Genomic DNA, 17901 nt, shown 5'->3' with positions numbered 1-17901 from the left:
AATATACGGGGGTGTTTGTTTGAGGATTTGACTGGGGAAAAATGGAATTAGAAATATTTCTTTTGTTTATTTTCTACTTTTCATTTCTATTTCTTTTTCTATTTCTCTAAAATTAGAGAATTCTATTTCTCTTTAAAACAAAGAGAAATCCATTTCTCAGCAGCCTTCTCATAGCATGTCACCACCTCGTCTCCGGCCACCACCTCGTCTCCGGCCGCCACCTCGTCTCCAAGTCTACAACCGCCACCTCGTCTCCAAGTCTGCAACCGCCACCTCGTCTCCAAGTCTGCAACCACCACCACGTCTCCGCCGTTCGCAGTGGTGAACACAGAGATGGTAACCGGTTGTAGGTTGCAGGTGGTACGGGTGAACGGAGATTAGGGTTTCAAGTGGTGGTTCGTGGTAGGTTAGGGTTTTCAGATGGTCGGGTGATTGTGGTCGCAGGTGGGTGACAGTGGTGGTGGAAATCGGCGGTGGTCGCAGGTGGCTTCTGATTATCATCATCATCATCGCCACCACAACCACCACCACAAAATCTCCAAAGAGGCAGTGATGACAGATCTGAGCCTCCCCTTGCCTCCGGTGGCTATTTGACTAAGGCTGGAAAGAGGTGCTTGCTTTATGAAACTTCTCTTTTTCTGTATCTTATGTTCCAAAAATTTGAATCTTTTTAATTTCTTGCGTACTGTGGTTGAAGAAGGGGATTTGGTGGCGGCAGCCGGTGGTGGTGGGCTGTGGTTGAAGAAAGGGCTGTGGTGGTGGTGCTGGTGGTGTGGGGCTGTGGTGGTGGGGCTGTGGTGCTGGTGCTGGTGGTGGTGGGGCTGTGGTGGTGGGGCTGCGGTGGTGAGTGGTGTCAGGTTGGGTGGAGGTGGGGTTGGGTATGGAAGAGTTCTCTGTTTATTTTCTCGTGTACCAAACAAGAGAAATGATTCTCATTCTCCATACAAATTCTCTTTCTCTACAATTCCATTTCCATTTCTATTTTCTCTCCTTTTCCATTCTCTGTACTAAACACCCCCTAAAACTAAAACCCTAAGTCGGGTTGGGTATGAATGGGATGCATGACTTTTCATTAAACTTAACAAGTTATAAAAGTGTAAGTTATGAAACTTTTTCTCTCACAATATAAGCAATCCTAAACATCTTATTATTTTTTCAAAAGTTTATAAGTTGATGAAAATAAGCAATCCCAAACACCCCCTTAGGTGATATCATATCACATACAGGCCCCACCTCGAACACAATTGTCTCGAATTGGGCCCTCCTATTCGACAATCGACACAAAACGATTTCTTTAAAAGTACAACTACCAACTTGGTATAACTTTTATTTTAAATAGGTTTGTAAGCGAACCATACGCCCCACTGTCTGTTTGATGGAAAATTTGTTTATATTCATCCATTTAATAAATGAACTAGACGCGGACAAATTTTTTTGTTCGGTAAGCTTATGGACGAACACGGACGAAGGTCGCGTTCGTTCAATAGTGTATGTGAACGTCCGGTAAAGTACGTTTAATAGTGTTGTGTGTGTTGAAATTCTTAAAGAACAAGAATTTGAAGCTTGTTTCTCATGAAACACTTCAAGTTAGTGGATTTTGAACACCAAAACATTATTTTGATATGATTATGTGTTTGGTTACTAAGTTAAGTATTAAGTATTTTAGGATATTATGTGGTGTAATGTTAACATTAGTGCATGTTAGTGTTCGTTTGTCCATTAGTGTCTGTTAGCGTCCGTTTACAATACTATCGAACGGACACGTACAAACTCAATTCCTTAATGAATGGATTACGGACACGAAATTTCATTCGGTAGGGTGTTCGTGAACCGTCCATTTGTCCGACAAAAGCTTAAACGACGAAGATGGACAAAGTTTTGTTCGATTCATTTCGGTCCGCTTACAGCCCTAATTTTAAATACTTGATGGTTTTTTCATGTATCAACTAAAAAGTATAGAGATATTTTAGCAGCGGGTCATGCATCGGGTTTGGCAACCGGGTCGCAGACTCCGGAATTTCAATGTGAGGCTTTGTCGTGTGTTATGAGTTGGGACTTATTCCGGGAGCTGGTACGTGGGTCGGGCGGCCCAGTGGTCACTCTTTTTTTATAAGCGAATGATGCGTTGTTTGTAGGGGAATGAGAAGTTGTAAACGCGGTGATCTTACACAGGATTTTCAGATGCTTTTATCTCGTTTCAAGACTTAAAATATATATCAATCAATCAATCATACCCAGTAAAGTCCCATCAACAGCAAAGCTATAGGTAGGGTCTGGGGAGGGCAGGATGTAGGCACACGGTACCTCTATCCAAATGGATAAAGAGGTGGCTTCCAGAGAGATCCTCAGCTCTTAAGTACATATGTGTGAAGCAATACAAAGGAAATCAAAGTTCAACATTAAAATAATAATAATAATAATATTGTTATTATTATATGGAATGAATATACTATTATAGTGTGTGACCAAAATAAGGTAAATAGAAGCCCTAAGGTATTCCTTTATACCTAAAAATCCTTAACTTTAATTTTACTTCTCCACGAATTCCTATCCCCAACCATGTTCTCGGAGAGGTATAGATCTATCAAATCATGCTTAATCCTCTCAACTCACGTCAATTTAGGTCGTCCTCTACCCATATTCCCTTCTATAGTAATGTTTTCTACGGATCTAACAGGATTCGTCGTCTGTCTTCTCTTCACATATCCAAACCATCTCAATCTCCACTCTCTTACCTTGTTTTCTATGTTCGCTACCACTAATCTCTCCCGAATCACAAAGTTTCTTATTCGGTCTAACCTTGTGTGCCCAAACATCCAACGTAGCATTTTCATTTCTGCTACCTCCATCTTTCGCACTTGTGCCTTCTTGATGGCCCAACAATCCATTCCATATAGCATTGCAGGTCTAACTGCAAACCTATAAAATTTTCTCTTTAGTTTAGTTGGGAAATTCTTGTCACATAATATACCTGTGGCTGCTTTCCACCTACACCATCCTACCTGAACTCGATGTGTCAAGACTTAAAATATATTTATCAAAAAGTCGTTTGTTTGGTATGCGTGTGGTAGACGTAGACATGAGGCCCATGACGGATATTATGCAATGGAAAGTTGGTATTCTTCCTTTTATTCATCTTGGATTACTCGTTGGAGGAAATATGAATTTAGAGAAATCGTGGGATCGGTTGTTGATCTTTTAAGAAAACGATTATCGGTTTGAAAGGCCAAAACTTTGTCTTTTGGAGGTCGGTTGCCTGTGATTAAATCAGTTCTAAACGCTCTTCCTATGCACTATTTTTCTTTATTTCGGGGCTCCAGTGGGAGTGGTGGAGAAGTTGGAAAAGCTAAGGCGGGTCTTCTTTTGGGTCGGGGGACGAAGACTAATCTGAAATGAACTAGGTGATGTGGCGGAAGGTGGTGGCACCACAAAGATACGTGAAGCAAGGTATTAAAATTGATTAATATTACAAGTCCTAACATAAAACGCGCTTAACACATGATATATCGGGTTTATATCAAAAGCATAGTTCGATTTACATCTCGAGACTCATCACTCTTTATCATCCAACTGTTGCTTGAAATCACTTTGATTTAATATAAGAGCTACTTCACAATAAAACCAAAACAAAAAAAATAGTTGAATTGAATCGTACCAACTAATCAATACAAAGCGAATACATTATACATATTTGTACCGCAACATTATATATAAAATTATTGAAAACCTCAAATTCCGAGTTGAGAGTCAAAAGTAGCGTGGAACAGCATGCTAGGATCGCTCTCAATAGTTTATTATGAAGATCATTTTTTTTTGTGGGGGGGGGGGGGGTGTTGATGATTTCTCTTAGTTTCCATTTCTTCCAACACAATTCATCATTGTCCCATCTACTTGTCAATTCTACAAATTAATCACCGTCCGAACTCTAATTACAATTGCTAAAATTATTTGAACTTGTTTGGCCACATCTAAGCGAGGGTGAACTCGAGCTCAGCTATGATTTAAATCTGTGCTGAAAACTTGAATTTGGCTCAGCTCAGTTTTAAAAAGATTGGCTCAGATACATTGTTAAAACTTACAAGGTCTTGATGCAAATTGGACTGATTCACGATTGAGATTTGAGCTTAAAAGATTGATAAAAGTTGGGGTTTATATAAGCAACCCAAACGAGAGAGCCAACCTAAGCTCGTTTACAAACAAGCCAATTTTGAGTAAGCTTCGATCCGCGAGCTTTTTGAACAGTTCTAAGCTATTAATTACTTCCCCCTCTCTCGTTCTTTCATGGGCCAAATCAACCCTCACAAACCTAATATGTTAAATTTGTGTTTTTGTTTCACTTGACACCCAACAACTTTAAATGATGCACTAGAAGAGACTTAAGTAATACAAACATATATAAAAGATAAATAAATAAATAACCATTTGAGATAAAGGCATAGCCCACCTGCGCAAACATTATTACATATAGCAAAGCCACCTGCGCTAGCTGTGGTGCTATCAAGTCGTTCAAACCAGAAGAATCAAGTATCTCAATGATGAGCATAAAATGAACCCAAAGCACCAAATTGCATCATCATAAGTAAAACGTAAGTTCATAGCATGCATCATAATGCCCGCATGTATCTATACAAAATTTGCAGAGACCTGTCTCCACTTCCTAAGTCATTTACTAATACTACTAATAAGTCTTGATCTAAAACTTCACTAAACATAAACCAAAAGCATAATTAGAGAAGAAACTTAGACCTGATTTTTTCCACTCATTATGCATTTAACCAACTCTAAGATGCGAAAAAAATCATAAAACAGAGTAGAATGCTCACCTTCCAACCCGTCTCTGCTTACCCTATTACTGCCCGTGAGATTATTACACGGGCTGCCACCTATCACCAGGTCAAACCCACCAAATAAAGCAATATACTGCTCCAGTGTGTCACCATTCACTTCTTGAACATCAGACAAATGGACCAGATTGCCCCCTTGCTTTGTCTGCTCCCACCAGCTTCTCATTATGTCTCTGTTGGCTTCTGAGATTTCAACCGACACAACATTGTTCAGGGGAATCTTGAGCTTGTTCAGAGCAACTTCAGCACCACCGATACCCGAGAACAGAGAAAGCACGTTTATACCCTTTGGATATATGTCCTTTAGTACTGAGAGGTGATATGCCACTGTGTCCACCTGATTTTAAATGCATGATCATTGTTAGATTAACGGGGATTTTAAACATTAACTGCTGCTACACATTCAAATTTCTTATAAAAATTTTGTAACATGTTCTCGAAAATTTTCACATAAACTCTTGATGATAATACTCTCTCCATCCCAAATTATATTCCACTTAGACAAAAACAAAGCCGCAATTTAAATATGGTGTAATTATTGCAGCTTCAATTAAGTAGAATGGCAGTTTTACCCTTTTACCAGATAAAAAATGCTTTCCTTGAGTTTGTAACAGTAATTGAAATTAGGCTATGAGAAACGTAACCAGTTATATCTATTCTGTTTCAAACTGGACAATTATTTTGGAACAGAGAAGTAGGGCTGCTAAACGGGTTAGGTTAGTGTTGTACCAGAAATTCACGCCCTTAGGAGGAAAGCCCAATAACATAAAATAATTAATTATCACCTGAAACGAGTTACCGAGCGACTTGTATCTGTCTGTCCTGCTAATGCCACCTCCTCTCGTATGATTTTGAGGAAACCCTAACAACATTTCCACTTCATCTGGTTCCAAAGTAGCAACCTTATTTTTCCCGACCCAAACTAGGTTCCACTTTCTACATTGTTCAATAACATACTTCTGCACATTAAGCGGTGGCTCATCATCACCGCATTTCTCGAGAGCCTTACGGATCCTGTCCGTCGTTCTAGCACTCCCATAAACAGTCTGTAAGCAGTTGAGTTTAACACGCTCGTCCCATTTGGGCCACCATTTCTTTGTCAAAGGTAATGCATCATGTATGGTTCTAGGAGGAAGTGGAAGAATCGGGAATCTGTTATTTATTGGAAGATTATGAACGTATCCCCGTTTTCTTGCAGCTGCACAAAAATATTTGGAATCTACAAATTCGGGTTTCACGTCATACAGGAACCGGGATATTGTATCCCAAACGCCTTTTGGAGCTAGAGCAACGTTTTCATAGTAGAAGAATGGAGGCCCAATGGCTGCATCCGGGAGTATTCGGTGTGTTATCACTCTAGATTGTGATGGTACACCGTAGCCTATCATGGGTTTTGGCAGACGGATGACTTCATCTTCTTTGGTTAGTGGGCCCTTTAGCTTCTTTCGTTTCCGGGCCTCTAGCGCGTACAATTTCCGCTTCTGTTTCCAGTTCATGCCACACGCGTTTTTCGGTTTCTGGTTTAATATTAGATGGAAAGAAATATAAAATAAGCACAATAATGTAAAGCCAAACATTTAATATTGTTTGTTTGTTCTGTTAAGTAGAAGGGCATTTTAGTCTCTTTAAAGTTTAAACATAGGGACTAATTATGTAATTTACTAAAATGTAATTTTAGACATCTTCAAGAAAAAAACTCAAACCCCTAATTACATCTATAACTATCAAAAGATATTGTGTATCAAATCGTCAAAGTTGAATATTGTAAGAAAAACTGAGAAAAAAATTGAAAAAAAAGCATATTATTATGAAAATAAACATAAAAACATATATATAAAGAAATAAAATCATTTTCAAAGATTCCTGTTTATAAGTTGAACATAAATATATATATTAAACTTTTTATTATTTTGACCATTTGGCCGTTAGAAAAAAAAGAAATATTACCCAAACCATACCATTCACGTAAAAAATTGGTTGAAATTGGCACCAACAGTATTTAATTATATATAAGTTTTTAAAAACTGTATCATTAAGAAAAGTAGACACCTCTTCCTCAAAAAACATAGAGTCTGCTTTTGCCATTTGTGCAGCAAAAATGATATCAGTTAGTTCTGCAATTGAGGCATCAGGACCTGCAAAATTGGTAAACTCATATATTATCAAAACATAAACAAATTTCATTTTTTTAAGCAATTTAAAATTTTCATTATATAACAGTGATACGCACCACATCTTTCCATTGCTGCAGAAGCTTCTTCTACTGTATACCCCATATCTATCAAGTTTGATATTGGTTTATCATGTTTAGTTACAGAATCATCATTCTCCTGTACAAAACCAAAGTTAAATTCCACACATGTTATACAATTTAACAAATACTTACAGTTATTTCATCATCAGACAAACTGTCAAATTCAGAAAAATCTTCTAGAAGACTCTCATCATAGTCAGAAGACAGCTCATCATCAGTTACACATCCTTGTTGTTGGTGATAATTAAGATCACACGAGTTATGTTCCTCTAGAGAATTATCAATAGCCTGCAAAACATTGATATAACATAAATATATGAACACTAGCTTAAGACCCGTGTATTACACAGGTAATTGATAAAAATTAATAACTAGTCACAATTTAAGTATTTATTTAGTTATTTTCGTCCTTGAAAGTCATTAATAGCTATCAATTAACAAATAAATGGTAACGAGCATTTTATGGATTTAATTGGTTTAAATTGTGAGGATTAATGTGGGAGTGACAAGTGGCAAAACATTGTAGGTTTTTGTTGAAGAGTATAGATATGCAATAATTTACGAAAATGAAATATTCACTCACTGAGTGTGCAAGTAAGGTTTCCAGTATAGAGTCAGCATCACCTTCCACTACACATGAATTAACAAAGTTGTTAAATAAGCATGAACTCCATATCAAAGTTGATCTTAAACGAATGATTATAAAACATTAAAATATACCATTTTCTTTAACTGTTTTTATAACCAAATTCTCAGGGAACCCCATCCCTAAGAAATGTTGGACTAGATTGGAGTCTGAAGAACCTGCGGATGAACTTGCCTTGAAACACAAAGAGAAGCAGTCAATTTGACTTCAATTCATGCTATAATATTAGTTATACATACTTAAAAAGTTATAATTAGCCGGAAAAGTGAAAACTAACCTCTCCATTGCTACTAACAGCTCCAGCATCCCTAGTAACTAAAGCGGAAGCGGATGTGGGGACTATGTTCTCAATTTCAAGTTCATCTTCAGTGTCCCAATCAATATTCTCATCAGAATGATGATCATCCTGTACAAGTGAAATCAATATCGAATAAAAAATATATGAAACTGATGAAATTAGTAATAATAAACACTCAAAATAGATGTATGGTATTAAGCATTAGAAGTACCATTTCTCAGTAACCTGCAGAAAGATGCTTTGAATCTGTCCAGCATAAGAAGATGATTCACAGTTAAAACTTAAAATCAAAGAGAAATGTAAAAAATATATAATTTATGTACATATATGTAAAAACATAAATCTTATAATATATATGATTCGACCTTGATCATCTTATTGGACCGAAAAGCATCATCATCTTTTTTTTTCCGGCTCGGCCAACGGCTCTGATTACGATAAACCTTAACTAATATATTTTATATAATCTAATAAAAAAAGTGTTCATTCAACAACACATTATCGAACAATATGAAGATAATGTGACTAAAAGAACATAAATTGCACATGATATCGTTTATTAAAGCATATATATTTGGTAAAATTTGAAACCCTAAGAAGCCTTAACCTTCGTAATTAGCCATAATCGCAGTGAAATAATGATTGAACATAATGCATGATCAACTAAACACCATTAACAAACCGCATTTACATGCAATTTCACATCAATTTTAACAAATGTCTAAGAATCCCGCGAGCTAAGAATCAAAATGCAGTTAAAAACAAAGCAACCGAACAGCGGTTCTTTGGGGATTATTTCACATAATGCTAATGATTTTAGTTAAGTTAAGATGATCGTTACCTATTATAGATGTAGATTGATATGCAGAAAGAAAGAAAACTGTAAGTTTGTGATGAAAACCAAAAGTACGATATACGAGAAGAGAATTAAATAATGAAACGGACACCATGGAATTACACGCGTCTTCTTCTTGTTATCCGTTGATTTCTCACTTCGTATTCAAAAATCAAAACTAATGTTCCCCTAAGTGTCACTTTGGATGAACAGAACCAGTGTTAGTGTAAGTCCAATAAATAGAAAATTACAAATTTTGTACTTTTAAAATAGAAAATTATGGATCGGGTCTTTTATGAAAATGAGTTTCAGTCTTTATCATTTATTTGAATATTCGTCTTGGTTTTAGTCCTTTGCACTAACAGATGTTAAGTTTTTCAGTTAAGTCATCTCATATGCCTTGCACATGAAGGCATTTTAGTCTTTTAACAATTTGAAGGACTATTTTTGTAATAACTAAAAAGATTTGATTCTCTGACTCAAACATCTCACATTGCATTTCATCTCCTTCACTAAAAACCCTAAAATCCACCAACCTTCATTACCACCACCACCCCCTCCTTCATTGACCTCCACTGGTACCACAATAAAGATTAAGTTCTTGAAATATGCCACCATCGTCATTTTTTAACCCTACTTACCGCCGCCGTCTGAAAACAGCCATCACCACCATTGTCGTTTTCTTGTCAGCGGCCCCAGCACCCGCCACAGCCGCCGATCCTTAACTTGTCTCCACTTATCTGTGTCTTGCCCTGCAGCAGCCCCACATCTGAAACCGATTTCGCATATAATCGACCTCGCCGGAAACTTGCATTAAATCGACTTGATTTCACCGATCTGCATCTATCTACACACAAATCAGCCTTCAATGCCCTTTCGACACATAAACCCTAACTCGTTTGTCTTCTCTCGTTGATATTTTTAAGGTACAAGCCACCATCATGGTATTGTGGATTCGCCTAATTGTTTGAACCCTAAAAATACATAAGATTCAATACTTATAAATCAAATATGTTCTATATATTTCATGGAATTAGGGCATAGATCTCAGTTGATGAAAGTGTGGAACACTCCTTGATCCTACAATATCTAGCTCAAGTTTCTTATCAAGGTTACTGATACGTTGTGCTTGCTTTAGTTTCTACCTAGATTTATGGAGATTTGTAAAAGTTAGAAATTTAGAGTTGGTGGTGTTTGAGACGAAAAAATTGTGAAAAAATAGTTTTAATAATACTAATTTATTTCTTACTTATCGTAACTGAACATGAGTACTAAATATTTTTAGTTATTACATAAATAGTCCTTCAATTGTTAAAAGACTATAATGCCCTCATGTGCAGGGCACATGAGATGACTTAACTAAAAAACTTAACATTCGTTAGTGTAAAGGACTAAAACCGAGGCAAATATCCAAATAAAGGATAAATACTGAAACTCATTTTCGTAAAGGACCCAGTCCATAATTTTCTATTTTCAAAAGGACAAAATTTGTATATTTTTCTTTAAAATAACATGGTTTGGTTAGTTGGAGACAACGGGCTATCCAAATTTAAAGGTATGATAGGGTCTTCATAATTGGCACCTGTTTAGAGACGATAACACATATTTAGCAAAAACATGCGTTGTGCAATTTTGTACTTTTTTTAATAATTAAAATTAAGATACTAGAGTACATCATTTGTCTTTCTCGATACATAAAACATATGACTATCGTGCTCAAACCATCAAAGTCAATTGTTAAGCGAGTTATTTTCATGTTTGATACTTGTGTTAATCGCGTTGTCTCTAACCTGTTTAACAAGTTAAGACACGAACTGATAGCCCTATGGTATGGTGGCCTAAACACACACACAAAAAATTCGTTGTTCTAAAAAAATCAAAATTTTTTAATATAATATATTTGATTTTGATGAACCAACTCTAAGTAAATTAATTCAAAAAAGTACGTAATTAAAAAAACCTTTAGGTCGAAGTTTCATTCGCTATTGCTTACCATATTCCGAATGAGCTCTACGATACTTTTACGAAAAAAATAAAAGAATATTTGAAGGGCTTTCTTCCCAGCGGATTAATGAATACACCTTATTTCCTATTGGTGGAGGTTTTTCCACATTCGTATTGTCTCCTGTCATGTCTTACATGTAGTCTCTTTTTGTGACTGCTTGCTTCTAGAAGGGACTCGGTAAAGATCTCCTATGAAGCATCCTTAACTTCAAAATTTATTAATAAGAGGGTCGCATAATAATATGACGTGTATGGACTATTATAAACCATATTAAGTTGTTAAAACTGTAACACTCCTTAAATTGGGTTATACATGCGACGATACATAATGGTAGATGACAGGAACACAACCGGAATGCAGTAGTGTAAGTGGAGTCAAAATCCGATAGGTAATCTACTACACACTTGTTCAAGAATAGGGTCGACAATAGTGGCGCATAGAAATAGTGTGTGGTGGCACGTCTAAGGGTGTTTCGAGAAATTTTTGCAAGGTATGCGGATCAAGGTGGCGGTGAGGTGCAATGGTCACTCAAAACGGTGGAAACTTAATTGAAATGGAGCAAAAGTTTTCTTATGTTATCGATTGACATAAACATCAACAACTCTGAATTAGATTAATTACTACGCAAAACTTGTATGAGAATTGGTTTGTATGTCCTAGCTATGACAAAATATTTTCGGGATGTTAATGAACAAACACTTTTTTATATTGAAAAAAATACTACAAAAAGCCATAGATTCTCCGCTCGTCCAAATCGCTGTCAATTATTTAATCACTTAAATTCATTTATATTAATATTAGAAGTTAAAATGCTAAAAGTTTTGCTATAGTTAGTTATCATAATGGAGTAATTATGTTATTCCTCTCTTTACCGTCATAACACTGTAAAAAGAACAATAGTAGCAAACCTAAATAGATTTCATCAATAGCCTCCCACTGTTTTTCTAAAGAAAAGTAACAAAAAAAAATGACTAACTTTTGTTTAGATGGAAATGAAGAAATGAGATGTTTATATCTAAAGAACGACCAATGGGGTTGTTGACCCATTGGTAAAGACAAAGTCTTTTAATATGCCAAGAGGTTGGGAAGTATTGGATTCAAATCTCTCATATGACATTAATTTGTCATTCAAAAAAATAATTATAAAAAATCTAAAGAACGAAAAAGATAGTTTTACATATTATTTGTTAACTAAATAGATTACACCAGTTTTAATTTATCTGTTTGGTTGGATTATTGAAGTACAAACATGCATCATTTTATGAATGAAACAAGCAAAAAATTAACACAAGTTTTAGGATACTTCTCTCTTTTGAGAATAGATTTACCAAACAAAGAAAAGAGCGGGCAGGACCAGAATCTAAGTTAAAGCAGAAAATAAACATAACATTTGATAGATACCGACAATAATGTTACATACGTTAACTGCCAACTACGGGCTACTGCTTCCGAGCATGTTCTAGTATGATTGTAGCTAAAAGTTTAGGGCTTTAGGCGATGCTCCTTTTAGCTCTGTTATTCCCAGACAACGTAATCAACATGTAAATGGCAGTTAATAATAAGAGGCCACAATAGAGACCACAATGTTATAATTAGAAACTAATCTTGAGGCTTGAAATTAAAAAGAGGTGGAAAAGGTCACTCGTTTGGAAGGAGAGTGTTTGGATCACGAAGCTCATTGAAGAATGAGTGGATACATGCCTCCAACTATTGTTTAAACAAAAAAAAAAACAACATAAAATGATAAAATACAATATTAGTGCAACTATATTTGTTTCAACTAGTAATGTGAGAATACGAGAGACAATGGCATATACTTACAACATTGCATATTTGTATCTCAAGTATGGTGAATACTGGAGGAGTCTTGAAATATGAAGAGGTAGGTCCCCGCAAAGCCCAGTTGGACCCGCAAGACTCACCTTGAAGAGGTACGTCTGCGCATAGACCAACTGGATCCGCAGGACCCACCATGCTCAGAGATGAAGACCTTACACGCAGTAAGCCAGCTGTCCCCGCAGGAAAGCCTCCCTTGGTACAGTACCCTGCCTGTCCCCGCAGCTGTGGGTACAAGCCAAGAAGGAAGGCTACCCGCACTAACAGTAAGGCTACACGCATAAGGCACTAACTCTTATACTTCAGTAATGTCACCTGAAGAAGGAATGAGCAGGGCGGGAATATTCCTGCCCAAAAGAGCCAGTCCGTACGCTTCTAGAAGATCTTTTGTACTATACCTACCAAGGTAAGGACAAATAGACAAGATCTGGCAAAAGCAACCCATGAACCAATCACAGGGTGACAGCTCACCGACAATAGTACGAGGAGGAGCACGCTCCAGTACAAAATGTCACTATCAGCCGCTGCCTACCCACCAACTCCCATCGGGGCACGAACATAGCCCATAGTTGGTGGAAAAAGAATATTATACAGCTGGCCGTACCTGCTTGGAAACCTACCTTCGGCTATAAATACTTCAACACCTTGGAACAGTATCATCATCTTCTCTCTGGCTATTTCTCTCTATATACACTTATATTCAGAGCAACCTAGTCTGATTCTCACGCCGGAGGGTGGTCACAAGGAGGAACCCCCCCTTCTCAGTGACGAGCTTACGGTGTCTGTTTTGCAGGTTGAGAAGAATAACCATCTTTGCCGGACCTAACCCTCATGGGAAACATCTACTTAACCCTAAGATTATCCTTAATCTGCTGGGGTCACATAGTGTTTCTTCATTGGCGCCATCCGTGCATTAAGCTAGAACTTACTCTTTTTCTCAGTTTTTCAAACTTCTGGAAAGATGGTTAAGGTTACTCCGATGCCAAAACCACCGAATAACCAAGAAACTCCGGTAACCACAACCCCAGCTACTGGGGGGAACACCGGTGAATACACGATTGTTACGAACACTACCCCGGTTACCCAAGCCGGGGCAAGTGCAGTAAACAATCCCCTCCTGGGATTCATTGATACCCAGTTGGGGAAACAACAGACGAGACTTCCGCGACAAACATCAGAACAAGTTAAAGCTTGGGCGGAAGCACGTCAGAAAGAATTCCAAGCCGAGTTGGACGAACGTTTACGTTCACTCCAACAGGCCAATGACGAATTCGGAAGCACTCGACAACAGCTCAACATGAGCAATGATTGCGAGTATGTGGATGATGAAGATTGGGAAGAATCTGACAGTGACTCAAACCCTCGTCATAAGGCGAAAGGGAAGCGTAGAGAAGCAGACTTCCACTCGAGAAGAAATTTCGAGGAAACCTTCAAACCAAAGAACACGGGGGGAAACCCACTTGACTTCTCCAAGACTTTCAGACCAACTATTGCGAATACGGGAACGTCAAAATTTGCAAGGGACATTGCGGAAGCGATCGCTCCAAAGAGTGTCAAACAGATGTCCAACATAGGCACTTATGATGGCATATCTGACCCGGACGACCACTTGAACAGATTTATAGCGGGGGCAACCGTCAGTAATTGGACGGAACCCACATGGTGTTACATGTTCCAGATGACGCTCGTCGGGGCAGCCAGAGCATGGTTTGATCGTCTACCGGTCCACCACATCTATGATTGGCAGACTTCCAGCACAAGTTCAGCACTTCAGTCAACAAAGAAAATATACTGAAGAGCAATGGACGATCCTCAACTGCATCCGAGAGGAAGACGAATCTTTGCTAGACTTCATCACTCGCTTCAACTAAAAGAAGCTAAGTTTGGGCACTATAAGCGAAGATCTTGTTCGCGCCGCTTTCATCCAGGGCGCTGAGTACCCAGAGCTCATCCGCACGTTGACAAGTAAAGATGGCATGCCATCCACGTGGGATGCCATCATGACGGCAGCTAAACGCTTTGCCGAAACGGAGAAGCAGCTGGGTTGAAATCTTCCCCAGAGCACAAACCTCTACACGCAGAGAACAAGAGAAAATAACGTCCGTACCGCCCGACAAAATAAAAAGAGGAAGCTTGGTATTTGGCAGTCAAGGATAAACTTTGACACCTCATCCAGCTCTCGCCCTCTCTTAGGAGGAAGGGACAACATGCACTCTTCGAACCGGAATCCCAGATGGACGCCACTCACCAAAAGCGTCACCGAGATATTTGCCACCGAGAAGCTCCCATGGCCAAAGGCTCCAATAATCCGACAGCGTCATAACGCTGATCAGAGCAAATCCTGTGACTTTCACGGGACAAAAGGCCACACCACGGAGGAGTGCACATCTTTGAAGGATATCATCGAAACATTCGTCAAAGATGGGAAACTCACACACCTCGTGGCGTCAATCAAGAACGGAGGGAGGAATGACAATCGGTACAAGGGCAATGGACGAAAACCCGTCGACATCAGCATTCACATGGTTCATGGCAACGTCAGAGGAAGAAAACGACGAACAACAGAGCCAAGTGCGTGGAAGGAAGCTGAAGTGCGCTTCCCGCATGTGCCAGGAGGGCCCAACAAAGAAGGCCCCATAGTCATCAAAAGCCAGCTGGGGCACTACATCACCTCCCGCACTCTTGCTGATAATGGCGCTTCGTCAACGGTCATGTATAGGCAGTTCTTCGACAAGCTAGATGACGAAGACAAAGAACGCCTAGAAACAGTTTACGCCTCGATGGAAGGGTTCGATGGCAGCACAAACACCCCCTTAGGTATCCTATCCTTCCCCGTCACTCTCACGGACGGGAAGTACTCCCGCACAGAAGACGTGGACTTCGTTGTAATGAGGAAGCCACACCACACATACGACATTCTCTTCGGGAGAGATGGGATGGCAAGATTTAATGCCGTGGTGTCTTCGGTCCATGGGATGATGGGATGGCCAACAGCCGAGGGCGTTGCTATGATCACGGGCATTCCCCAGGTATGCAGCGCATCTGTCTCATCTAAACCCAAACCAAAAATGGCTAAACCAACCACCTCTGAACCAGAAGAATGGGCCTTCAATGGCAAATACCCTGACCAGGCTGTTACCATTGGCCCAACGATCACTAACCCCACACGCACCTTACTCAAACGCTTGTTGCAAAAAAATGCCGACATCTTCGCGTGGACACCAGCTGACATGACTGGTGTACCTCGAAGTAAGGCTGAGCATAAGCTCAAGTGTGACCCGGCATTTGCGCCGGTCATACAAAAGCATCGCGTAATGGGTGCTGAACAGGCTAACGCGTGTAGAACCCAAGTCAAGGAACTCCTTGACGCAGGCATCGTACGCGTTAGTAAATATCAAACATGGGTTGCAAATCCCGTCATGGTACCGAAATCCAACAAACAATGGCGCATGTGCATAGATTTTAAAGACCTAAACAAAGCATGCCCCAAGGATTGTTACCCGTTACCCGAAATTGACCTTAAGGTAGATTCATTAGCACCGTTTCGCCTTAAATGCTTCCTTGATGCGTATAAAGGGTACCATCAAATCCACATGGCTGTTGACGATCAGGATAAAACCGCATTTCGAACGCCCGATGGCACATTTTGTTATCAAATGATGCCAATCGGACTTAAGAATGCCGGGTCCACATACCAACGCCTGATGGACAAAGAGTTTCATGCCCAAATTGGGAGGAACTTGGAAGTTTACATGGATGACTTGGTCATCAAAAGCCTCGAGCCAGAAGCGATGTTGAAAGACATCGAAGAAACTTTCAACACGCTCAGAAAGATAAACATGAAGCTCAACCCGAGCAAGTGTTCCTTTGGGATGGAAGAAGGGAAGTTCTTAGGAGTCATTGTTACCAAAGATGGCTTCAGAGTGAACCCTGAAAAGGTCGAAGCCATTATGAAAATGGAATCACCTACTACCATCAAACAGGCTCAGACACTGAATGGACGACTAGTCGCATTTACCGCTTTTTGGCAAACCATGCGGATAGGTCGTTCCCATTCGTGTCAACATTGAGAAATTGCTTGAAGAAAACGCACTTCCGCTGGACACCAGAAGCTGAAGCAGCTTTTCAAGAGATTCGATCACGCTTGATCGAACTCCCAACGCTCACAGCACCAGAAGTGGGGGAGGAATTAATTCTCTACCTCTCCGCCACAGACAGAGCAACCGGGGCAGTCTTACTAGTAGAACGAAAAGGCATCCAGATGCCCATCTACTATGTAAGCCGCGTCTTAACAGACGTGGAAACCCGGTACTCCACCCTGGAAAAATTAGTCTTAGCGCTTGTACAGGCTTCATGCAGGCTAAGACGATATTTCCAAGGCCACCCAATCACCATTCTCACCAACTTCAAACTTGCAAACGTTCTAGGCAAACCCGAGTTGTCAGGGCGCCTAGCCAAATGGGCAATTGAGTTGGGAGAATACGCGATAAAGTACAAGTGTTAGTGCACGGTTTTGCGTCTAGAGTCTTTGTATTTATCATTAATGTTTATTTGATATTTAAATATAATATTTAATGTTTATATTTATCTAATTCGTTAAAGTTATGTCTAGTTCGCTAGGAATGTTAGCGAACTAAGACTAGTTCGTGAAGATTGAGTCTAGTTCGCTAGGGATGTTAGTGAACTAGGACATTATAATGTATTCCCTCCTGATTCGTTAGGGGATGTTAACGAATCAGTGGGTGGTTCGTTAAGTTAAGTTATGTAACGAAGGGGAAGCTGGTTCGCTAGGGGATGTTAGCGAACCAGGTCACCTTCTATATATAGTGAACCACTGTTCACTTGTAATCAGAGAGAGAGAGAAGTTTGGAGAGAAATAATATTATTAGGAAAAGTTTAAAGTATTTACTCTCCCTCAAGCTTCAATTAACATTATAATTATATACATACATACTGATAATATATACTACATACTAATAGCAATCAAACTAAGGTATTAGAGAGTTAGATCCGGATAATTAATATTAACATATAGATCTAGATTAGATCTAAGCGTTAGATATTAATTAGAACGAGATAAACGGGATCAAACAAGTGGTATCAGAGCAGGAGCTGCTCTCGATGCATCAATAAGGTAAATCCGAGTTTTCGTGTTTTTCGTGTTCTTCGGGTTTTGGTCAGAT

General features: G+C 39.1%; 1 protein-coding gene across 1 annotated transcript; it reads right to left on the bottom strand.

The window, feature by feature from the left end:
• Positions 1–4487: 4487 nt before the first annotated feature.
• LOC143567338 (DNA (cytosine-5)-methyltransferase DRM2-like) lies at positions 4488–8290 on the bottom strand. The gene is made up of 9 exons (XM_077053785.1): positions 8254–8290; positions 8022–8150; positions 7819–7918; positions 7682–7728; positions 7231–7386; positions 7075–7174; positions 6894–6979; positions 5630–6361; positions 4488–5181 (listed from the first exon to the last, which is right to left on the bottom strand). The coding sequence occupies exons 1-9, from the start codon at positions 8254–8256 to the stop codon at positions 4741–4743; spliced, it is 1794 nt and encodes a 597-aa protein (XP_076909900.1). The 5' UTR covers positions 8257–8290; the 3' UTR covers positions 4488–4740.
• Between the last annotated feature and the right edge of the window lie 9611 nt (positions 8291–17901).

The sequence above is a fragment of the Bidens hawaiensis genome, unplaced genomic scaffold (assembly GCF_021521415.1).
Source record: "Bidens hawaiensis isolate Kalapana, Puna unplaced genomic scaffold, B.hawaiensis_p1.1 tig00023392_1, whole genome shotgun sequence".
NCBI classification, from domain to species: Eukaryota; Viridiplantae; Streptophyta; class Magnoliopsida; order Asterales; family Asteraceae; genus Bidens; species Bidens hawaiensis.
This window is presented reverse-complemented; position numbering and strand designations above follow the sequence as displayed.

Coding starts and splice junctions, on each gene's coding strand:
- LOC143567338 (XM_077053785.1), bottom strand. Junction 7,729..7,818: donor AAAAACAGTTAAAGAAAATG/GTATATTTTAAT, acceptor ATTCATGTGTAG/TGGAAGGTGATGCTGACTCT. Junction 6,980..7,074: donor TGCAGCAATGGAAAGATGTG/GTGCGTATCACT, acceptor CCAATTTTGCAG/GTCCTGATGCCTCAATTGCA.